Raw genomic sequence first — 22,789 nt, 5'->3', positions numbered from 1 at the left:
TAGTTCAAATAATATTGGATTAGTATTCAAAATTATCAAATTTGAACCGAACTCAAACATGTTCAAACAATTTTTCGAACCAAATTCAAATCTATCATATTTTGTTCTAGTGTTCATGAGTCACTTGTGAGCTTCTGTTTAATTTCATTATACATTTATTATTTTCTATTTTGAATTAACATCACTAGAGTATTGATTTTTGAAATGTAGAACTATGATTCTGATTTGAATAATTAAGATTCGAATAATTCAAATCGAACTCGAATTTAAGTCATTTCAAACTAAAATTCAATTACGTTCGAATTAAAGTTTAAATAATTCGAATCGAATTCGAACTTGAATTTTATTTCGAATCGAGCTTAAGCTTGAATTTGAATATCAATATTTTCATATTGTTCGATTCGATTCGGTTCGTTTGCACCCCTAGTTAAAATATACACGTATAGTATGATCAATGTGTTCTAGATGCTTTTGAGAAGTCATCCATGTAACTTTGTAGTGTTTGTTTAGCCCCTGGGGCTATGGTGCAACGGTAAGGGTCCTCAGTTGTCTCCCAGGTATTCACGGTTTAATTCTCAACTATGACGTATTTGCAGGAATTTTTCCTCTAACTAAGACTTACACTAAGAGATGTTGGCTTGTGCTTTTCGATTTACCCTAGGTCGATAGAAAACTTCTATGGAACCAAACCAATCACTTCAGGCTCAATATTACCCAATCTAATTAATCATTTTTTTAACGTCTATCTATATTTTAATAGATTAATATGTAAGTCAATTAGATGGAGAATTTACTAGATACATGATTTGGATGATAAAATATTATTAGAAAATTTTCAATCAATTGAAATATTTTTATAATCTTTTAATTAAAATATTTTTATTTATTTAAAATGTAAGTTTCACATGGTATTTTTGGAATTTTAACAAAATTTTCAAGTGAAGGAACAAAATAAAAACACAATCATTTACAAAAATACGATGATATAACACAACAAGATAAATGAAAAAAAAACTATATAATATTATTTTTTAAAATAATTAAATATAATTTAATTAAATGTTTATCAAGTACCAAAATATATTATATAAATTCTAAATTCATATTAGAGATTTTAAATCGAGAATAATTTATGATCTTATTTTTTATATTTAATTATTTTTTTAAAAGAATTTTAAAATAGTTTGTTTTTTATCTTTTAAAAATTATAATCTCGATAAAATGGAAGAGCATTCGAGAAGGAAGGAGAGAAACCCTCGGAAGCCGCAGTGTGCGCTGGCCTATCGTTCTTCGCCATGGCTGCAATTGCCAGCCACTCCCTCTTCCCTTCGCTCCGCCCCCTGACCTCCTCAAAATCTCTCAAAACCTCCAGATCGACATCCGTCTCTGCCCGCCGGAACCCTAGCGCCAAATTTTCAGCGATCTCCACATCCCTCATCTCTTCCTGTCCTCCCCGGAGATCATTTAAGGGGCACGTCAATGTCGCAGATTCAACCTCAAAGGTGCTACTTTTTCTTTTTGATAATATGTATCTGTATATTCGTTCTTCTCCCTTGTTTTTCCCCTTCATCAATTTAATTATTTAATCCCCGTCTAAATCGATTCTTGAATCTAATATACTGCAAAAAAAATTGATTTTTTCTGTGCTGAATATTTTCAGTCATGATGCTCCAAAGTTGCTTTTGTCATGGATAATTCTGCAAGTTTGGTTTTGCTTTTTTGTAGTTGATTTTAAGTTATGGCTGAAGTAGCCTAGTTATGTTAGCCAAGTGCTGGGAGCTTAGTTGCTTCTAATTTAATAATTAACTGCAGAATCAATGAATAAAAGTAAATGTCTCATTTGTTTTGAATTTGTTCTTAGTTGGTTTCTTCCTAAATGGTCGTCTTGTCATAGCTGCCCAACTATTGTGCTTAGTGTAACAGTGTTTTAAGCTCATGATTTTTTCCGTGTTTTAGGCCAAAAAATGTTAGAAATTCCAGATTACATAATATCAATCCTACGGATTGAAACAACTTATTAGATTATTGTTGATTTAATTTTCTCCAGACAATTAGTGGTGAAGAAGAGAACCAGATATCAGAAAGCATCAATCAAAAAGACCTGCCATCTATGGGGAGTCTTATCCAAGCTTACAAGGAGGCTATCATAGCAGGAGATGAAACAACGGCTCAAGAAATTGAGACTCTAATATGTACTGTGGAGAATCAGAAAACTGTTCTATCTGCAAAATTTGCAGAGATAACAACTTTGTTAGCAACTGACAAGGACCAATATCTCCGGATGAAAGCTGATTTTGAGAATTTTAGGAAAAAAACTGAGAAGCACCGCCTTAACTTTACATCAGATATTCGAGGGGATGTAATTGAGAGTTTATTGCCTATGGTTGACAGTTTTGAGAAGACAATAAAGGAGATAAAGCCAGAAACAGAGAAGGAAAAGAAGATTGAGTTTAGCTATCAGGGCATATACAAGCAGTTTGTGGAGGTCATGAGAAGCTTTGGCGTCTCTGTAGTAGAGACGGTTGGCAAACCATTTGATCCTTCTGTAAGTTGTCAAAATGCTTCCTTTCTCAGATTTCCTTTGCTTGCTTGTTTATTTTCATGATAAGCATGGAAGAACAGGGGAAGAATACTTGGCATAAAGTTTTGACCCTTTCATGTAACCCTTGGAAAAACATAATTAATAAGTTGATTAAAAGTCCCAGAATGTTGTTGTATGCATTGAAACTTAATAAGGTTTTGAGACTTCTTCATGTGTTCTTTTTTTTCCCTTGAAACTTCAACTAGAAACAATGATTATTTGCTTCTTATTATATAAATATCTTGCTAAAGTGACAGATGCATCCTTTTGTTTGTCATATAAACAAACTCCATTTTTTCATGATATGTGGTGGTATTTGATTATTGTTAAGAGTTAGTATCAGTTTAGTCTCAAATGGGATATTTAGTTGTACCATGTCAAGGTCCCATGTATGTAGATGTATACCTTGTTGCGATTATAGATAAATTTTCCTATCAACTTCATTCTTTGCACTTATATAGGAGGCTCCCCACTAGGGTTAGAATTTTTGTCTTCCCATACCTCCTGAGGAAGGCATCTAGTTGAATGTAGTCCAATCTCCCCTCCTCTCCTATACTCTTTTCAACCAAGAACTAACTTCTCTTCACCAATCTCCTATTGCTAATCTCAACTTTCTTCTTCCTTGTGACCCTCAACAACCAAAGGGGACATGCATTGGGCCCTCTTTGGTAGTATTCCCTTCAGATGTTTATCATCGTTTAAAAAAGTGGATATGCAAATGTCTAGGGTCTTATCTATATTCGTAAATGCTGACTTTTGAATAAAATAATTTTTCCTCTCAACTTGATGTTATAGCGAAATTTCCTCTATGGTTAGAGTTCTTGTCTTTTCAAACCTCTCCATGGAGTTTTCTCATTCAATGTATGTAGTCTTCCCTCTAGCTCCACACTCTTCTTAAATCTTAACTACTCATACTAACTTCTCTTCTCCAATCAACTACTGACATTTACAGCTTTTTTCTTCTGGCCAAGAAGCACCTTGCTGACCTCCTTTCTTGGTAGTTCTCTTTCATGCATTGTCATTGTTCAAAAAGTGGGTATGGAAATGACTAGGTGTATGCTGCAGACAACCACATTACATAAAGCTTATTCGTCCCTTATTTATGATTGACTTTGATATGGAGGATCAAATGGTTTGTGCAGCAATATATATGGTTTCTTTGACCACATGTGGCATATGCGATCAACATATGCAGATAATTGAAATTTGAAAATTGTTCTTTATTGGAACAAAGCTTGATCAAACCAAATCAAATAATACTTACTGCATCTACCACATGTATGGCCCACATATGTTGACAAACAATAAACCAAATTTGTGGTTCGTTTGAACAAGTTTGCATTGAACCAAACCAAATAAATAACCTGCATATTGATTATTACTTGCTCTCAAATATATGATACTTGGACTCTTGAGCTACTTGTTTGCACCCATGTTGACTATCAACACTCTGACACCAACCATGTGACAATTGGTAATGTCTAAAATTTTAAAAATACATGTGTCACACATTTGGATCCACACACATTTGGAATCTCGTACTCGGGTATGAGTAATATATTTTGAATAATAAGGGATTTTATTATGTGTTTTCAGGAGAGTATTAGTTCTTGTGACAACACTTGCATAAGTTAAGTTTTGGGTGCTTGTAAGTATTAATTTGAACACTCGTTTTACAAGTGTTCTAGTATATACATGTTAATTTCGTTATATATTTTACATCATCAATCATAATTATTATATAATACATATTCTATTTTACATTGTATAATTACATATATTATTTTTTAAAAGGGAGAATTGATTGGATATTTTACTTTGTGCACTTTGTCATATTTATGTTAAATATTTTTGTCAATATAGGAAGGGGAGCCTTGGCGCAACGGTAAAGTTGTTGCCATGTAACCAAAAAGGTCACGGGTTCGAATCCTGGAAACAACCTCTTGCAAAAAATAGGGTAAGACTGTGTACAATGGATCCTTCCCCGGGACCCCGCATGGCGGGAGCTTTGTGTACCGGGATGCCCTTTATTTTTGTCAATATAGAAGATTATCAAAGTTTTCTTTAATATGCCCTCACATATTGCATGTGTTATGCTTTTGACACAGGACGGGATAGCGATTATCCTACGGGTTGTATTGACTCTGTTGGTTTTACTACGAATGATTGTAAAACCTGTTGATTTAGAAGAATACCAGGAAATAAGAAAATAAAGGGCAATGTCAAAAAATATTATTAATCCAAAAAAACTCTCCCCTTAAACATCAACTAACAAGACGCAAGACGCTTATATATACCTAAAATCCTAACTTGTAAATGAAGGAAAAAAAATAGAAAAGAAAAATTCTTAACAGTCTAAAAATCAAAAATATCCTAAACGGACTCAAAATGCAAAAGAGGAAAATAACTCTAAAAAATAAAAATAAAATCTTTAGATCCTTCTGCATCAGTCGCCTCTAGTTAAAAAAACTTGTGCTTGAGTTTAAAGCCAGATGGTAACCTAGGAGGAAGATCCTCTTGTAACAAGTCGGCAAAATCTACTAGCAGCTTGACTTCATCTTCTTTTGTAGCCATTATCTTGATCTCTGCTACTTTCAGAGTCACTTATTTTTTCCATGTCTGTCTTCATCGTGGCAATTTTCTTCTTTGATCTTTGAATAGAAATTAAGAAATCAAGAGCTTTCAAGTTCTACTCAGATACAAAATTTTCAATCACCATTTCAAATCTTTCAAGAGCATCTTGAAGTCAGACACGCTCATGTTTGGACTTCTTCAACGTTTCCTCATGATTTTCTTGATTCTTCATAATAGTCATCTTCAAGTCCTCAATCTGAGCATGGGAATCCTCGACCTCTACTTGTTTACATAAGAATCTTTCTAGTGTTGCATGTGCTTGTGTGGATACTTCATGCAGTGTTGAAGCCAAGCCTTCCATTGCCTTGTTAGCTTTGTCAAGTTTACACCGAGTTATATCTAGCTCATTTTCCAAGTTTTTCTTTGGCTTTATCAGGCTTTCAATATTTGAGTTGGCTACCTTCTCACTATTCAAGGCCTGATATGTTGTCACCTCCACAAGCTGAAGGTCAGATTTTAAAAGTGCGATCGTTTTATCCAGTATCTCTTCCTTTGCGTGTTTCTTTCTTCTTGACTTGTCACTGCTCGAAGCTTTTGCCAAACCATTTTGGGAAATTCTGTTCGCTTCATTCTGCATTGCCTCGTGTAGATCAGACATCTTCTTGGAGCGTTTGTCTCAATAGCCAAGCAATATCATATTGAAGATTTTCCGACCTGACCTCCCCTTCAGAGAACACAGCCGACTGTTTATTGCTCCTGCCCTCGATCAAGTCCAGGTCCTTTCTATTTGCACTCTATTGAACTCTAGAAATATTAATCAAAGGATCCTTCTTCTTTGCCCCCGCCTTGAAATCAAACAGCTGACCGTCTTTTGTCTGCATTTGAGATGCTGAAACACAATTAGACTTTGAGCTAATTCCCAACTTATCATTGCTAGGTAGAAACTTTTGTGCCTCTTCGACTCCGCTCTTGAAGTGCAAAGAAGGAATGCTCTGAAAAAATAGGTCAGGAGATAAAGCAACGTGATTAAATTGATCCTCAAAACTATCTAAGCTGCTGGAAGAACTTGACAAAGTTTGAGGAGAATAATCAACAGATGCCGGACGAGAACACAACCGTTGTTGTTATGAGGAATCACTACCAGAACCATTGTTTCTGCTATTAGAACTTGCTAAAATATGGTCGACATCAAGCAGTGGCCAAGGGGACGGAGGGTACTTCTGGCCAAGGGGACTCTTCCTTGTAAGAACGGACTTCTTCGTCTATATCCTCTACGACAAGGTCTTCCTCGTCAAAAGCTTTGACATCTTCTACTATTTGCAACATGTCCAGTTCATTAACTTCTTCTGGGTCAAATTCCTCCTCTAAATCATCTTTGAATCCATCCAAGTCATCTCGGACATTGAAGCTATCGTTTTTCATGGCAAAACCTAATCGTCCCTAGAACAAAGTTTGAGTGTAACCAAAGGGAAGAAAATGACTTTTCATCTTTTTCATCTTCTCTGTGATCTTGGCTTTGCCTTGTCTGCATAAGCATCGCAATTGCTCCCACAATATTGATGCTCGACCTTTGAGTATGATGGCAACTAGTTTAATTTTCACAGATCGGGCACTTCCTCATAATAAAAAATTCTCTCGACTTCATTAAGCCAATCAATGAATTTCTCATTTTGTGACGTACCAGAAAACTCGGGAAGATCAACTGGAAACCGATATCTCCACATCGCTCCTTTTGGCCATGGCTTTTGCGATTGGGATACAAGTTTTCAAAATTGGAAATTTCAGACTATTTCAGGAAGTAAATAATGATTGTGCGGATCTCGGGATTTCGGACTATTTCAGGAAATAAATAACAATCGCGCGGATCTAGGGACACGTGGAGAGCATAGGAAACAAGTGTCAGGTACGTGAACATCCCCTTTTCGTTCTCATTCCTCCACCTCCGTTGACACTTGAGTGTGGAGTGACTACGTCGGGGAATCCCCCTGGCCGTTATTCGAACCCTTATTCTTTCATTTTCTTCTATCTAGGCTCCAGCCGATCTCCCCACCAATCACCGTTGTCACTAGGTAATTGGCGACCAAGGTGGCTTCTATGCCTATTCGCCGGTGGTTTATTCGTCTGCGTTCTCAGATCAGCTTATATACAATTTTCAAAACATTGGCAATAAGCAGATATTTAGTATCACTATAGCATAAATTTTCAACTTTTTGTTTTACTTCATCCTCTTTATCTCTAGTGTTCTGAAATGTTGTCTAGGTGGGCTTATATAAATCTGCCTAGGCATTTTAGACAAGGGATCATATATTGCTAAGGCAGTTGAGTACCTAAGTTGCCTAGGCAGGCACTTTTGGAAGTCAAGTAGGTCACTTTGATAGCTAAGCAGGCCTTCTTTTTTGTTAGAAGGAAACAAATTTGTTCTGTTTATTTAATGATAAAAAAAGGACCCTTGTGATTATTTTTCCATTAAACAAGACAATTTCTTATGATTGTGTAACAATAAACAAAGTCTTAATGTGTAGCACATAATGGTGAATGTTAACTTAAATATTTGTTTTGTAAGTGACATGCACTTTATATATTAATTAAATACATAATACTAGTGCATATGAGATTGTGTTTTTGGAGATTGATAGTGAAGATGGTTTCTTTATTTGGTGCAATTATTTATAGTATTAGTGCTTTACTGTTATTTCAAGTTTCAATTTTTTTAAAGGCGTAACCGTAGTTTAGTTTTATTGATTATCTTCCTTAAGATGCCATCAATAACATGTTTTATCTAATTCTCATAAAAGCACGTTACAACAATACTTATTTTCTGGATGCTATGTGTTAATCAAGCAGCCAAACTCTTAGCTAATAGTAAGTTTTTTTTTATTATTGTTATAGAAATTAAGATGTAGGATCTCATGTTTGATGGTTAATGGCGTGAAATATGAAAGGTTCATCCATCTGTTGTCAACTATCTTAAGAATTTGTGAAAATCTCTGGTAGGAAGTAAACTAGTTGTAGAAATGAAAGAATCATTATTGTAGGCGCTTCTGTTTTTCAGATACGACTCATTTGTTTTGTGATCACTTTTTTTTTTCATTCAAAGCAACACATATAGTGCAACTTTTAGTCTCAGAAGGATTACCGTTGCATTTAATTGTCATGCTTGTTCCTTGGAATCTTGAATCTTAGGATCACATTCCTGTTTAATCTTTTGTCGAAGTTCTCGATTTCTTTCTCATTTCCCTCTTTTGTTTTTAAGATTCATGAGGCTATTGCAAGGGAAGAATCCCAAGAGTTTCAAGCAGGCATCATCACCCAAGAACTTCGTCGCGGATTTCTTCTCAGCGGCCAACTCCTTAGAACAGCGACTGTCAAAGTGTCAGCTGGGCCTGTCCAAGTGAAAGCCAATTCTGTCCAAGAAGTAGAAGTTAAATCACCTGAGGATTTGACCTCAACAGCAAGCAACAGCGACTAGATTTCAATACACCGACTACATATTCAAATTCCGAATTCCTCCCAAGGAATTTATTGTTCATTGATGTAGAACCACAGTCGATGCCGACTCCTTTTAGCCCATGGCTTTTTGCCACAGCTATATTTCTATTTGAAATATTTATTAAAAGAATAGATTGCACAATAGAATACAATGCATTTGTTCTTGTTCTCATCCCTCTTCGATCGAAATCCTCATTTCTTTTCAGATCAATCTACTTTTGAGTTGTATCAAAACTAGAGACGTTTGTTATTGATTCTGAAAGATTGAATTGTATCATCTCTTTTATGTATCTGATCTTTTAGTAAACTAGTTTAGATCCAGTTTAATTGTGAAAGGTTGAATTGTTCCAAAAGTTGTCTATGGATTCCACTTTTCTTTAGTAGATCGGTTTCTGTCCACTTTGATTGAGGCATATTAATGAGTTTGATAGGGAAAGTTTTATTTTTTGTCAACGAAATATATTTATTATTGAGATTTATTCATAAAGTTTCATTCTTAGGATATCTTAACATGGTAATTTATTGATCTTGTCATGCTTGAGGATCACTTGTAAGAAAGAGATGAAAATTATTTTAAAAAAATGGCAAACTTATTTAGCTGAATCGATTCAAATTTAATTGTATTCAAATTTATTTATTTATGTTCAAATTTATTTATTAATAATTTTATCAAGAGTGGGAGTCCAGACTTTTTATGGAGCTCAACTAAGAGCATTATTGTCCTTAAAAATTAATTAAACGATTATCAAATTTCATCAGATTTATATTATTTTTTATTCTTAATAATTTTAGATTATACAAATTTATATATTTGAATAAAAAATTATAATTAAAATTTATTTAAAGTAATAAATAAGTTTATCTCAAAATTTTAGTTACTTATTTGAAGCGATGTAGAATTCTGCTTAAGAAGCGATCGAATCGATCCATCTCGAGCAGAAGCCTGCAGGCGGAAGAGGGCGATCGGCGTCAACGTTCGAGAATGGGGAAGCAGATCTTCATCCTGTCGGGGCAGAGCAACATGTCTGGCCGAGGCGGCGTTCTCCACCGCCGCTGGGACGGCGTCGTGCCCCCGGCGTGCTGCCCCAATCCCTCCGTCCTCCGTTTCGCCGCCGCATCGCTGTGGGAAGAGGCCCGCGACCCTCTCCACGCCGACATCGACGCCGCCAAGGTGTGTGGCGTCGGACCCGGAATGGCCTTTGCCAATGCCCTCCTCCCGCGCCTCCCGGCCGACGCCGTCATCGGCCTGGTCCCCTGCGCCATCGGCGGGACCCCTATTAGGGAGTGGGAGCGCGGGTGTCATCTCTACGAGAAGATGGTGCGGAGAGCTCGGGAGGCAGCCGAGGGGAGCGGCGGCGGCGGAGGGGAGATCAAGGCCGTGCTTTGGTACCAGGGGGAGAGTGACACGTCGTCGCGCGATGCTGCTGAGGCGTACGGGGCGAAAATGGAGAGCTTGATTCGAGATTTACGGTCGGATCTCCAATTGCCTTCTCTGCCCTTCATCCAGGCAAGTTCGTTCCTGGCTCATCTGCATTTTCTTTATCGAACCATGCCAATTTTGGTCCTGCTTTTCAATCTTCCAAAATCGCTTTCTTGCCATTAAAGCGAGTGAGAAATTTAACAGATAAAAAATTATTATTTCTTGCAGCTGTTTGTTTATCTACTCTGCTCAATCTTGCTGAATCACTGTTCTTGGTATAATTTAAAGCAAGAGATTGAACACATCAAGAGAAACTGAAGAAGTATTATCTCTAGAACTTGTTTATCTAGCTACTAGTTAATCATTTCGACTTACATTATCTATCTGTTCTTGTTTGACCTGCTAACCATTTAGGCAATCAAGTGTAAGTTTGGTAGTCAGTGAGAACAGGATTTTTGGTAAACAAATGCTGTTTACAAAAAATTCTGTTTGTATTTGATTTTTCTAGAGATGTCTTGAGCTGAAAAGAAGAATTTGTTTTGTGAAGAATTTCTCTTTTTGAAAACACTTCCCTTTCTTTTTAGGATACCATGTTCCGATTCCTGATATGCACCTACCTTAACATGTACCTTCTTATCTGACTTAGTGTCGAATCAACTACTCGTGATGCAAGAAGGACAGCGAGGGAAGGAACGACACAACCTTAGAGCTTCCCTCGTTTTCTTTTAGGATGCCACCACTTTTAGGTCTTCAACCTTGTCCTCCTTAAGTGGAGTGTTCTTCCTCTTTGTGCTAGAGTGATGTGGAAGAAGACAATCCTCGTCCAACGTAAATCGATCACGGGCAATGAGGAGCTTCTGATCTTGATTCAAAGTACAATTAAATCCAAGCAGATTTTGTAAAATTGCACCACTGGTTGTAAGTTCTATCTATTAAACATGCGTCGAACTCCAGCTACGGCGTATTTGCAGAAATTTTTCCTCCAAATGAAAGACGTAATCAAAGGATGCTGGGCTTCTAGGCTGACCGCTACGTGCGTTTTCCGATTTACCCTTGTGGGCGGTGGGAAATTTTCGCGGGACCGGGCCGGTCACCCCAGGCTCGACGTTACCCAGCCTGGTTAATTTTATTTATTTATTTATTTATTTTTATCTATTAAACATGCGATCAAGTGACTCAAAGTGCGTTTAAATCATGTTTACATTGGCATTTTCTACACTGATGGTTGTGATTATGGAACTCTTTATTGCACTTAAGCACCTCTAAAATTTATTACAGAACTCATAAGCCCTGCTTCACGGCTAGCTAGGACTGCCCTTAACTTGCACCTACCTTCTTTTCTGACTTAATGTTGAATCAATTACCTATGATGCTATCTTCAAGTGGTGCAGACATAGAGTTTGTTTCGCTGTTTTGGAACAATATATATAGTTTTTAAGGTTCCATCTGACTCGATGTTGAACCAATTGATTTCTCCTTTGCACTCAAAATTTGGGTCTGGTTATTCATTGTAAATACCTCAGCATACATGAAGCCATCACAACATGACATGGCGAAACCTATACCGATTTAAAACCTCAAGTTTTGTGCCTCCAGGTTGCAATTGCATCAGGCGACAAGCCCTACATGGATGTGGTAAGGGAGGCTCAGCTGCAACTTAATCTGCCAAATGTTGTGTGTGTGGATGCCATTGGCTTACCGCTGAATTCTGATCACTTGCATCTGAGCACCGAAGCCCAAGTCTTGCTAGGCGAAATGCTTGCGGAAACTTATGTCGAACACTACCTGGCGTGAGTTGCCTCTTACAATCTTGGAAATGTGTCAGCCATGTTGTAGTAACTAGAATTATTGTTGCTGGAACCTAAATATTTATCTATGTTATGTCCCGTTATTGTCGATTCATATTGCTAAGAGAAATGCATGTAGAAACTTGTGTCAAACACCTCCTGACATGAGTTGCTAACTATGTTATGTCCCAGTACTGTCGATTCATATTCGCAATAATGTTGGGCTACGATTAATATCATTTTTCTCTAGTTGATTAGTAAAATTTAGGCTATGATTAACTTATTTATTAAAATTTTATCAACTAACAGTATACAATTATTATATTTTTATATATTCTGCAAATTACCAAATAGTGAAGTTTCAAAATATCTAAATCGCATATCCAAATTTTAAAATTATCAAATCACATATCCTATATCCATTTTACTCCTTTGCATTTACCCAATTGATTGTTGTAGTATAGAAATCGACTCGGGATATCATTCATCAACACAGTAAGAACTTTAGATTATTATTATTATTATTTTAAAATGACCAGTATGTATTAAAAAATTATTATTCTTAATATAGTTTGTTAGATGTTTGAAGACATAAATATAATTAGAATAACTTGACGAATACATAAGAGCTAGTTCCATGTCATTTCAATCTTTTTAGATTCATTAGTTGATTTTGATCAAAGCTAACTGATGGACCTAAAAAACTTAGAATAATAAATTAGATTCTGTGTTTATCTAGTTCTCATGATTATATTTATGTCCTCGAATATCAATTTAATATACTATATTGAGAGCGATGATTTTTTTAATACAAATTGATTATTTTAAAAAAAAAACTTAATCGATTGCTACAATATCAATCGGCAGGACATTACTATGCTAATGAACAGTATCCCGAATCAATTGCTAAAATGTAGCCATCGATTAAAAATATCAACTTATGTTCAAAAAATCATCGCTTTTAATATATTATGTCAAATTAATATTTGAAAACATGAATATAATCAGGAAAATTAGACAAACACATTCTCTAGATCTCTCAACCAATTTTGGCCTAGGATCGAGTTCATGAACTACTTGATGAACTTAGAAAACTTAGAATGACATGGAACCATATTCTAGAAAGCTCAGAATGACATGAAACCATATTCTAGAAAGCTCAGAACGACATGGAACTAGATCATGTGTTCATTTAATTTTTTTTAATTATATTCATACCTTTAAATATTAATTTGACCTACTATATTAAAAAAACAGTAATTTTTTTAATACAAATCAGATTTTAAAATTTAAAGTTTAGATCACAAAATTATTCACAATCGATTAGTAAATTTAAACTTTATCAACAATTAATACACTATCACAATCGATTAATAGATCCACCAATGGATTGTGAACACTACCAAGGATTGTGACCAATAAAGAGGTAAAATAGATACTTAATAATTTTAAAATTTAAATACGTGATTTATATATTTCGAAACTTTGACTACGTGATTTAATATTTTGTCGTTATATATTTGATAGGAACAAATATTCTGACAAATATATCTCCCTGACACTGCAAGTCATTTCATTAAAACAATAAAAACATTAACTGTACAAGATTCTTAACAGAATACAAAAATGATAAATGCAACTTTTTCATGGCTAATTGAACATTACCTTTAGTCTATAAATATACAATGGAAAAACGGCTAAGAATCTTCAGAAAAGATGTTTAAAACTGTAGTAAACTCTAAGAGTTAAGGTAGTGAAGTCAAGCTAAAACACTGGTAGTGATCTTCAGCCAAGAAAATGTTCTTCCAATATAATTGTACAGAACAGGGCGGCCAAATAACTGATAAGGTGCCCCTCAAGTATGACAAAGATGCGCTTCAAGTTCGTCCAGTGTCGTCGGTCAGCTGAGATGAGCCCACTCAGGGTAAGGGCATCCATAACTCCAATCAGGTCCTGAATAACGGACGCAATGTAGCCACATGCCCTCCTCATTTCCATCATATCTGCAACAAAGAATAGAACGGGAGCGCCATCAATGAGATAATTCCATTTAGAGCAAGAGGTCATATGATAGGAATTTTGTTTCTTGTGAAAGGAAAAAATCACAATGATAATTCATCAAAACATCAAAATTTGCCTGCTACTTTGCAGCCCTACAGATCCCCTCATATTCTAGGATACAACACTAATAAAATCTTCTCCCTAATTTCCTCTAATTTCTATAGTCGATGGCCAGAATGAAATTGTTTCAATCCGTGCCAACAAATAGTGTCGGTCAGATGCGAAGGAGAGGAAAGAACAAGAGAAAGAAATGAGAAAGCTTACTTTGGGTGGAGAGACATCATCAAATGGTGGAGAATCGGGAGTTGTGAAACACAATATGGTGTTGGAGAAACATGAGTAGCCTGTACTAGAGGAAACTAAGGTTTCGGCTGCAGGATGGTTCGACACAGAGGAGTCGGCGGAGCTTCTTGCATTGCGACTTCTTGTGTGAATAAGCCAATGCAGAACAAATAATAATGCGACAGGAACAATTCAAATCTTCTTATATGATCTTTCGATTAGGGAAGCGACACAGTGAACTATCTGAAGAAGTCGAAGCTTTCTGCAGAATATGTCGAAGAAGAAAGCATTTCAGCATGCTGCAGGCAGCAATGAGAACAAATGCACCTTGGGAGAATATGGGGAGATGAATCCTACAACGTGCCAAAGGTGCAAGCGGAGAATTATTCCTTGACTCATCTTAATTATAAAAAGGGATGGTCCACAAGTTTATGGGACGGAAAGCCAACTCCACTCACAGTTTATCATTTTAGAACAATGAATCTCTCTCTCTCTCTCTCTCTCTCTAAACACCCAAATTAGTTCAAAGATATGGGACCATAAACACATGGAAGCACAATATTTTGAGTCAAATTTCAAATGTCAGCATGGCAAGAAGTGATTTTAATCCTTGTTTCAAGTGGCCCACTTTCCTAACAACTTGTTTTTGCAACAAGGCAAGAAACTTCTAATAATTTTTCAGGAACATTTTCATACATAAATTAAAACCAAGGAAAGTAGGCAATCGAAAAAAAATGTACTGAATTTGCAATGGCAAATACATCAAGATACTATACCCATTGGGAGGCAGATTTGGACAGTTAGTGCACATGGGATCGATGCTGAACTCTTCACCAGAAGCATCTTCAGCACAAGGATCATCCTTAGCAGGCTCAGGTATTGGTAGTTCACATGTTTGTATGGCAGCTCTATCTGCGCAAACTCCTTTAGCAGAACGAAGAGGGGCATCTTTGGAGAGGTATAAACCATCATTAGCTATAGGATGGCCTGCATGTTGGAGATGTACACGAATCTGCATAATTTTGATATTATGTAGAGAACAAACAAATATCTAATTGTGAAACAGAATGATAAAAAAATCTAGATTACTTGCTCAGATCAGTAAAAAAAATAAACACATGAACTATTAGCATCCAATGAGAAAATTGAGGTATTCTCTAATATGTTGTCCCAAATTGCAGGTATGTAATCTAGTTTTATTAGTCATATGTTTGTAATACATGACAACTGAAAAGGAGAATTTAAAATATGGCAATACTTGGGTAGAAAGCAAAGAGTGGGAGGAAAATGTTGAAATTATACACACACATATTAGAAGAAGTTATATAATGACCGGCCCCTATTGTTAAAAGGTGCACATAGACACTAAGACACTATGTGCCACACCTTAGGAAAATTTAGTAGTTGAGATAAAGAGACTGACATTACCATACCACAAGAAACTACCAATGGATATTCCTTTTCACGAAGTCCATCACTCCATCCTACAAAAAAGACACCAGAAAGGATATTGCCTATTGTTGGGGGCTTCCATATGCATGTAAAAGATAGCTAGAGTTGTCCCTTGGTGTTTCCTTCATGATCCATGACAAGACAAAAGAAGAGAGAACAATAAAGTTAGAACGTTTAAGCATGGATTAAAAGGTTATGTTGTTTCAGTCAGCATTGCCGAAACATCTGTGTCCACCAACTGATTGAAATATGCAAAAGCTCGACATAATGAGGGACATAATGAGGGAGAACGCAGGAGCCATGCAACATCTGATTCTAGGCTCTAGGCTCCATCAGTTCTAACTAGGATTTTGGTTCACATCTTCCTTGTCAAGACAAAATGTGACACTTGATTCTTTTTGTCATTTTCTCAACGCAGCAAATTGCCAGCTAGTAACATGTGATCCTTCTCCTCCTCAACTTCCTTTTCAAAACCAAACATGGCGGTATCAGGTCACTAGCACACTGCACACCATTCTACCCCATGTTGTCTTCCTCTTCGAGACACGGCAGCATGGGTAAGTGAGACAGATACTTCTTTCTCACATCTTCCATCTCCTCCAACTCTTCCTACTCTTTTTTTTTTTCTTTCTCTCTTGCTACTTCGTCTTCACTCCTTGATTCTTCCTCCTTTTTTTTCTTTCTCTCTTGCTACTTCGTCTTCACTCTTCCTCCTTTCCATCAATGTCGACTAGCACCATGAGCACCAAATATTTCCAACTGAGGACAAAACTTGGGCACAAAACAAGACTTTAAACCTTGCATATAAAGATTCTAAACTTTTGCCTACTAAGGATGATAATCAATTATTTCAGATAGTTTAAAGTTTCAGTATTATATAGCTAATTGTGGTGATACTTGTGCGTAGTGACATCATATGATATTTGTAGACATTGTTATATTATTCAATGATTATGTAATTTATTTATTTTATAATTATTTACTTACAAATAACTAATTTTGTCCTGCATTAGTGTGCCTTATGGGTTACAATAGGTGTACTTCATATATACTGCAAACAAATTATATAAGCTTGATATATGCATGTGTGTGCCTGTTCCTACAATCTACAGCCTCTGAGTGCCTAGCTACATCTATTTCCTTTAAAAAAACAGAGCATAGAGAAAAATTAAAATAATCACTTTGAATGTAACTTATTGTAATTTAAAGATCATTGATGATTCCAAAAAATACTAGATCCTAATCCTTGTCACTATGTCTTGTGAATCAATTGTAGTTTCATAATTGAAGGTGCAAGGATATGGGAGAGTACAAAATAGACAATTATAATCTAAGCAAGCAAAGTACTACTAGAGATGGCCTTAGAGATCAGTGGTCACAATGCAGTTTGCTCTTGTTGTACTATAACTTGTTTCGTGGTGAGCCCAAATTACTGGGGCCCATAATTTGTTGTACTATAACTTGTCTTGTGGGATTTAGAAAGGTAAACATTACACTAAATCAAGAGTTGACTGTAACCTTTATTCTCTTTCTAAATAATGACCACTAGAATGTTGATGATCTGATACAAGAAAAAAGTTTTAGAACGCCAGTGATATTGATCTGTAAATAGGTTTCGACAACAAGCACATTAGAATAAGTTCCAAGTTTCTTGGATGACAAAGATGATATGGTAATTGATAGGCATCAAGCATTATTCCCTGTTGGATAATGTTGATGCATTTGCACTTGTTTGATTGTGTTTCGAAACTTATTAGCCCAGACTACTTGTATTTTGTTGGGCACAAGTAACTCTTACTCTAAGTTCCTTTTTTCACTTCATAACTATTAAAAAGAAACAAGGTAGAAGTACAAGCATGCATTTTAATTACAAAAAACCAAAGAGTTGGAGATCGCAAGTTATGCAGTAGATAAAAGTATAATTAAAAAAAATGAATAGACAACTTCACTGAAAAAATTATCAACATTCAAGTAGGCATTAAAAAAAACTCCATCTTAATAGAAATAAAAAATCATGCAAGTAAAATATTAAGTTACTTCTAGTAGTTTCAACAGGTGAGTTGATGTTAAGCCTTACAGTTACTAGCATGGGGAAAAAAATCACTATATAAATTTTAGCTGCCCTGTACCTGATGGGTACGTCCAGTAACAGGTTGGCACAAAACTAGACTATATTTCCCATTGGTACTGATCCGTGTAAACTTTGTGCATGCAGTCTTTCCTCTCAAAGCTTTATCAAGATGGCAATCATCAATCTGTACAAAATAATATTGACATATTATCCATACCTGAATATTCTGTAGTGTTAAAGACAAAATGCAAGCTTGCACAGAAATATAGACAAGGTACAAATACAATAGAGAAACTATATAATCACAGACAATATTATCCATACCTTGGAAGTTGGAAGCATATTCTATCTTATCTCTTTTACTTGTAAGCTAATCATGTATATATATTGATTATTGACATTAAATGCATTAGCTAGGGGAAATCATCTGTCAGTTTTCATTCACAAGCATTATAAGTCACAAACAAGAAATTAGCAATCAATGGAAGAATGACAGATCAAACATTTTGGTGACCGGGGAATGTGCAGTGGATCACAGAGTTTGTTGTATATTAGATCAAACAAAAACTCAATTAATGGAAAAGAATGTCATACCTCCACATAACTTCTCCCTTCTCGTGCGTTATAGCTGATATTTGCGTCAACAACTACCTGAAAAGAAAAGAAAAAAAAAACAAAACAATGAGAAAGCATACCATTAACCCTAAAGATTGAATAAAGCAAAAGGTTTACTCTGTTAAACTCATCCCAATAATGGAAATTATGTTTATTACAATAAAAATTACATGCGGTGGATCTCAATCTCCTTTCTTAATAAGTATTAAATTATTATAAAATAAAAAGGTAGATTTGAGAATTTTCTTCAGTGGAGAAACTGAAGATCTTCTCAAAAGCTATACTTGATGACATTCTTTATTGAACTTGTGCTACAAAGGCTTGGAAGCTAATGAGGAGAAAATAGAAGTTTCAGATAGATAGAATAAAGCTAGATAGCATAACTAAGAAAATATCATTTAATAGCAAAAGTAAACATGAAAATCAGATCTCTATGGTAAATTGACTTTTCTAAAAAAACAGATCTGCCATACTCCCATTAACATAAGCAATACAATTATTCTACCTTCCTTAATTTCTATAGCTACAAATGATGATGGTAATTATCTTGAAGTACCTCTTCATTGGGAAACACACCAATCACCTTAGCAATGTACTCTTTTCGTAATAACCCAGCCTCAATCTATAAGACAAACAATGATATTACACATCTAGAGAGAGAAAGTTCTTTGATAATATTCATGAAGGAGCAGCAAACTTTCCAAGGTACGGTAATAAAAAAGAATCTGGTGTTTTGCTTCAAAATGAGAGAAGACCACTACCAGAATTTTTAGATAATATATACAACCAGAAGCTTTAATAAAAAAATCCAGACCACCTGTTGTCTTAAGCAATCTGCTTTATCAGCACTTTTTGCAAAGATAAGAAGACCAGAAACAAGACGGTCTAATCGATGCACAGCTGTCAAAATTAGTCAGTTAGTCAAGGAAAATGCTGAAATATGCAGAAAAGAAGGCTTACCAAGTGGCATCCAAGCATGAAACTGTACAAGTATAAACAAATAAACAAGACTAAGAAATTTCAAATCAATTTAGTAGAAAATATAAAATTTACAATCAAGGATACGGTACAGTGGTGTTAAGTTGTGTTCAGCCTGCAGTATGCCAACAATGGTATTCTTGCGATACTGACCGCATGGATGTACCTGTATTTAAAAAATTTTAAGAAATATTTACCAACAATTGCTTAATTAGAAAAACTAGCATTTTTTCTAAGTCAAAATATAGGAAGAAGACAACTTCTAGAATCTGATGGATTTCAAATGAGTCCAAATGTAGAAACAAAGTGTTAAAAGATGACAGATCCTAACTGCAAAATGCAGGGGAAAAAATTATAGTTAAAGCCAATAAAGCACTTCAAGCTATAATATAGATTTAAGAACTAGAACCATAGTTGGCAAAAGCGCAAGACGCAAAAAGACGCTCAAGGGTCTTGGGACTTAAAGCACAAAGCGAAGCGCACGTTTTATGGAAAAAACATAATAAACAAAAGGACTATTATATAAAACAGTAAAAAAAATATCAGTATATAAATCTAATTTATCATTTATATGAATTAATAAAATCTATTAGATTTTTTTTTAATTTTAAATATAAAATTATGAATATAAATCTGATTTATATGAATCAATAAAATTTATTAAAAAATTTTTAATTATAAAATTATTAGAATATAAATCTGATTTATATGAATTAATACAATTTATTAGATTTTTTAAATTTTAAATATAAAATTGTCAGAATATAAATGAATTAATAAAATTTATTAGAATATTTTTAATTTTAAATATAAATTTATCAAAATATGTAAAATTATCAGAATAAAAATGAATTATTAATATTTATTAAAAAATAATTTTAAATAAAAAATTTCAGAATATAAATGAATTAATAAAACTTATTAATTTTTTTAATTTAAAATATGTTTTTTATATTTTATTGAGATAATTTAATTAGGCTTTAAAAAAGCATATTCGAACTTTCCTATTTAAGTTAGGAATTGATTGAATTAATCAAATTGAAAAATCAGGAGAAAAAAAACCATCCACAGTAACCCGGCATTGCGACAGTTCCCTATCACGAGATGCCTCCGACAGCGTCGGACGTGCCGTGAGACGCCTCCAGCGGTGCCGAACACGTCATGGGGTGCTTCCGGCGGCGTCAAAAGTGTCCCAAGGCACCTTCGGGACGTCGGAAAAATGCACTACAATAAAAACAATTAACATAAAGAAATTCTTACCAATGATCGAGTCGTCGCTTCCGGCAGCGAGAAGCAGACGATCCGACGGTGAGAGGCAGACCAATAATGATAGATTTAGGGCTTTAAACAGAAAAAAAGGGAAATTTATGTGCTACGCACAAAGAAAGCGCTTCGTGCGCTTTTGACAACTATGACTAGAACTAATACACCAAATTGTAACTCAAGGAAAATCATGTGTCATACTCCAAGTATCTCTAATACTAGTAATATTATTATCATATGCATCTTTTATCACATCAACTCAACTACTAGATTTTTTTTTTTTTTTGAAACTTCACCATAATCAATGCTCTATGGATTTGATCATAAACTTCACTAAATATAAAAATCATAAACAAATCTTCTAATTTTCACTATATTTTTTTCATTAGTTATCAAATAAATAACATATATGGTTGATCTACTAAACATAAAAACAGACTGAACTTTGGAAATGATAATCTCATCTTTTATTCTCCTCTAAATTATTCTCAAAGATTTAAGATGTTGAATCCTCAACTTTATACCTCTGTAATTAGAACATTATATATCACTTTTATTTTTATAGATAGATACTAAAAACTTTCCTCTATTGTTTGGCTTAATTTTTCAAGATAGATACAAATTTTAATAGAATAGAATCCAGTCCTACACTTTTCCTTTTCTTTACCTTTAATTTCTTTAAAGCTTGTTTAACTTCACTTGATCTAATTTGCAAAGAAGTGTATAATTCATAAATCTACCATAATTTTTAATCTCTAAAACCAAATTTTCTATAGTGCTCATTAAATAGTTTATACAAATAATTTCTCCACTTTTCCTTGATTGCAATATCATTAATAAGAAGAACCTTTTGATTATCATCTTGTAAAGATGTAATATTCTCAAGTCTCCACATTTTCTTTGAATAGCTTTTGTAGTCACATAAATAGGACCAGCATTGGTAGGCACATAAATACAGAAGAAATTCACACAATAAGATTATGCTCAAGGAAGATTCAAAACCATAATAGGTAAAATCAACAAATTAAGCTGAGAAAGATTAACAAAAAACATTGAAGATCCAAATGTACTTGCCGGAATTGATGCTGGCTTGCAAATTGTTACTATATCAGTTTCATTTTGCAGGATTTGTACATCTTCAGCTAATACAGGCGGCTCATGCCTGTACAACAACCTTTTCATTAGTTGCTCATCAAATAATTGTAAAGAGGCAATTGACTCATGCACCAAGTTTGATTTTGATCAAAATTGGCGATGTATGTACCAAATATTAGTTTTTAATAAATTCAAATTGGTCACATGATATGATTCACAGTACAAAGAAGTAACAAAATCTTCCTCATTTCAAAGAAAGAGCATAATGCAACCAGAACAATACCAAACAAGCATACCTATGAAGAAAGTGGCTAATCTTTTGAGACGACTGCACAACATATAAAGTGTTGACCATCTTATCATCCACTTGGATCCTTCCACACTTCACAGCATTTACCTATCCAAAGTAAGCAAGGTTCACACCTCACCATGAAAAATCATAATTTATAGCAGTAGAAGAACAAACGCTTCCTCATCAACAACACTGATAGGGCTTCACAAAATTTAGTCACGAACCCTAACTAACAGTCAAAAAAGAGAAGGAAACTCATTCTGCTTGTCATCATCAGAAAGCAACCGCATGTATAAGAACAAGAAGACAAAAAAAAAACATTTTTTTTGCGACATACATAATAGTCGTAAGGGCGCCCTTTGAACTCCTCCGCAAAGAGATCCACAATAGTCTTGCCGGCCCACCTGTTCTTAACCTATATTGACTCAAGCGTTAGCTCAAACTTACGGGAAGCATCAAAACGAAAGAATCGAGTGAAGAAAAGGAGACAGGTCTATTTTGTTTACGTGGGAGATGAACTCAAAGTAGTAGGGCCTCACGTATCGCTTCCCTGTGTCGAAGCTCCCGATCAATCAGGCATGTTGAAGCGCGAGGAAAGCAGACGAAAATAGGGCGAGGAATGCAAAAACGTTTAGGATTTACCTCTGCGGAAGATGTAATCACTGGCTTCGGGAGGATTGGCTGGGGTTTGCCACACTATCGCCTCCATATCCACTCCGTCGCGGCCGCCGACGCCGTCGCGTTTCCTCTTGCCGCTCATGGATCGTGACTTCTTGCAACAGCCATTAACCCAGCCATTGATTGGTCCGAACTGTAACAAATTAGTAGG

At 35.1% G+C, this 22,789-nt stretch overlaps 3 protein-coding genes across 7 annotated transcripts; 2 read left to right on the top strand and 1 right to left on the bottom strand.

Annotated features, from left to right (window-relative positions):
- Window positions 1-1,224: 1,224 nt before the first annotated feature.
- On the top strand, window positions 1,225-8,934 carry LOC122024012 (protein GrpE-like). 4 transcript variants are annotated; one of them, XR_006123286.1, is made up of 4 exons: window positions 1,225-1,502; window positions 2,048-2,545; window positions 5,592-5,931; window positions 6,093-8,394. XR_006123286.1 is itself a non-coding variant. In XM_042582499.1 (3 exons), the coding sequence occupies exons 1-3, from the start codon at window positions 1,296-1,298 to the stop codon at window positions 8,622-8,624; spliced, it is 921 nt and encodes a 306-aa protein (XP_042438433.1). In that variant the 5' UTR covers window positions 1,225-1,295; the 3' UTR covers window positions 8,625-8,934. The 4 variants fall into 4 exon arrangements, 2 of the variants coding, with proteins under 2 accessions (XP_042438433.1, XP_042438434.1); XR_006123285.1 differs by having other exon boundaries at window positions 5,592-7,058; window positions 7,186-8,394; XM_042582499.1 differs by lacking the exons at window positions 5,592-5,931; window positions 6,093-8,394 and adding an exon at window positions 8,409-8,934.
- A 593-nt stretch (window positions 8,935-9,527) lies between these two features.
- Window positions 9,528-12,090, top strand: LOC122025702 (probable carbohydrate esterase At4g34215). Of its 2 annotated transcripts, none has more exons than XM_042584546.1 (2): window positions 9,528-10,151; window positions 11,661-12,090. In XM_042584546.1, exons 1-2 carry the CDS (start codon window positions 9,627-9,629, stop codon window positions 11,856-11,858), a joined length of 723 nt encoding a protein of 240 aa, XP_042440480.1. In that variant the 5' UTR covers window positions 9,528-9,626; the 3' UTR covers window positions 11,859-12,090. The 2 variants fall into 2 exon arrangements, with proteins under 2 accessions (XP_042440480.1, XP_042440481.1); XM_042584547.1 differs by having other exon boundaries at window positions 9,528-10,155; window positions 11,661-11,966.
- Window positions 12,091-13,399: 1,309 nt separating this feature from the next.
- Window positions 13,400-22,789, bottom strand: LOC122023762 (RNA pseudouridine synthase 7-like). Its single transcript, XM_042582058.1, has 12 exons — window positions 22,603-22,789; window positions 22,467-22,510; window positions 22,298-22,375; window positions 21,965-22,065; window positions 21,648-21,735; window positions 19,398-19,476; window positions 19,150-19,232; window positions 18,889-18,954; window positions 18,312-18,368; window positions 17,776-17,901; window positions 14,971-15,206; window positions 13,400-13,854 (listed from the first exon to the last, which is right to left on the bottom strand). The coding sequence occupies exons 1-12, from the start codon at window positions 22,718-22,720 to the stop codon at window positions 13,752-13,754; spliced, it is 1,179 nt and encodes a 392-aa protein (XP_042437992.1). The 5' UTR covers window positions 22,721-22,789; the 3' UTR covers window positions 13,400-13,751.

This window comes from Zingiber officinale, chromosome 9B, assembly GCF_018446385.1.
Source record: "Zingiber officinale cultivar Zhangliang chromosome 9B, Zo_v1.1, whole genome shotgun sequence".
In the NCBI taxonomy this organism is placed as follows: domain Eukaryota; kingdom Viridiplantae; phylum Streptophyta; class Magnoliopsida; order Zingiberales; family Zingiberaceae; genus Zingiber; species Zingiber officinale.
The sequence above is the reverse complement of the archived record's forward strand: the minus strand, read 5'-3'. Positions and strand labels throughout refer to the sequence as shown.

Bases quoted from the DNA above. Each gene is read 5' to 3' on its own strand.
- LOC122024012 (XM_042582499.1), top strand. From the start codon at position 1,296: ATGGCTGCAATTGCCAGCCACTCCCTCTTCCCTTCGCTCCGCCCCCTG. The intron at 1,503-2,047 runs GTGCTACTTTTT...AATTTTCTCCAG, and splicing joins TCGCAGATTCAACCTCAAAG to ACAATTAGTGGTGAAGAAGA. The intron at 2,546-8,408 runs GTAAGTTGTCAA...TTTGTTTTTAAG, and splicing joins GCAAACCATTTGATCCTTCT to ATTCATGAGGCTATTGCAAG.
- LOC122025702 (XM_042584546.1), top strand. From the start codon at position 9,627: ATGGGGAAGCAGATCTTCATCCTGTCGGGGCAGAGCAACATGTCTGGC. The intron at 10,152-11,660 runs GCAAGTTCGTTC...TTGTGCCTCCAG, and splicing joins CTTCTCTGCCCTTCATCCAG to GTTGCAATTGCATCAGGCGA.
- LOC122023762 (XM_042582058.1), bottom strand. From the start codon at position 22,720: ATGAGCGGCAAGAGGAAACGCGACGGCGTCGGCGGCCGCGACGGAGTG. The intron at 19,477-21,647 runs GCAAGTACATTT...TTTTAAATACAG, and splicing joins GCAAGCCAGCATCAATTCCG to GTACATCCATGCGGTCAGTA. The intron at 18,369-18,888 runs GTACTTCAAGAT...TTTTCTTTTCAG, and splicing joins GTGTGTTTCCCAATGAAGAG to GTAGTTGTTGACGCAAATAT.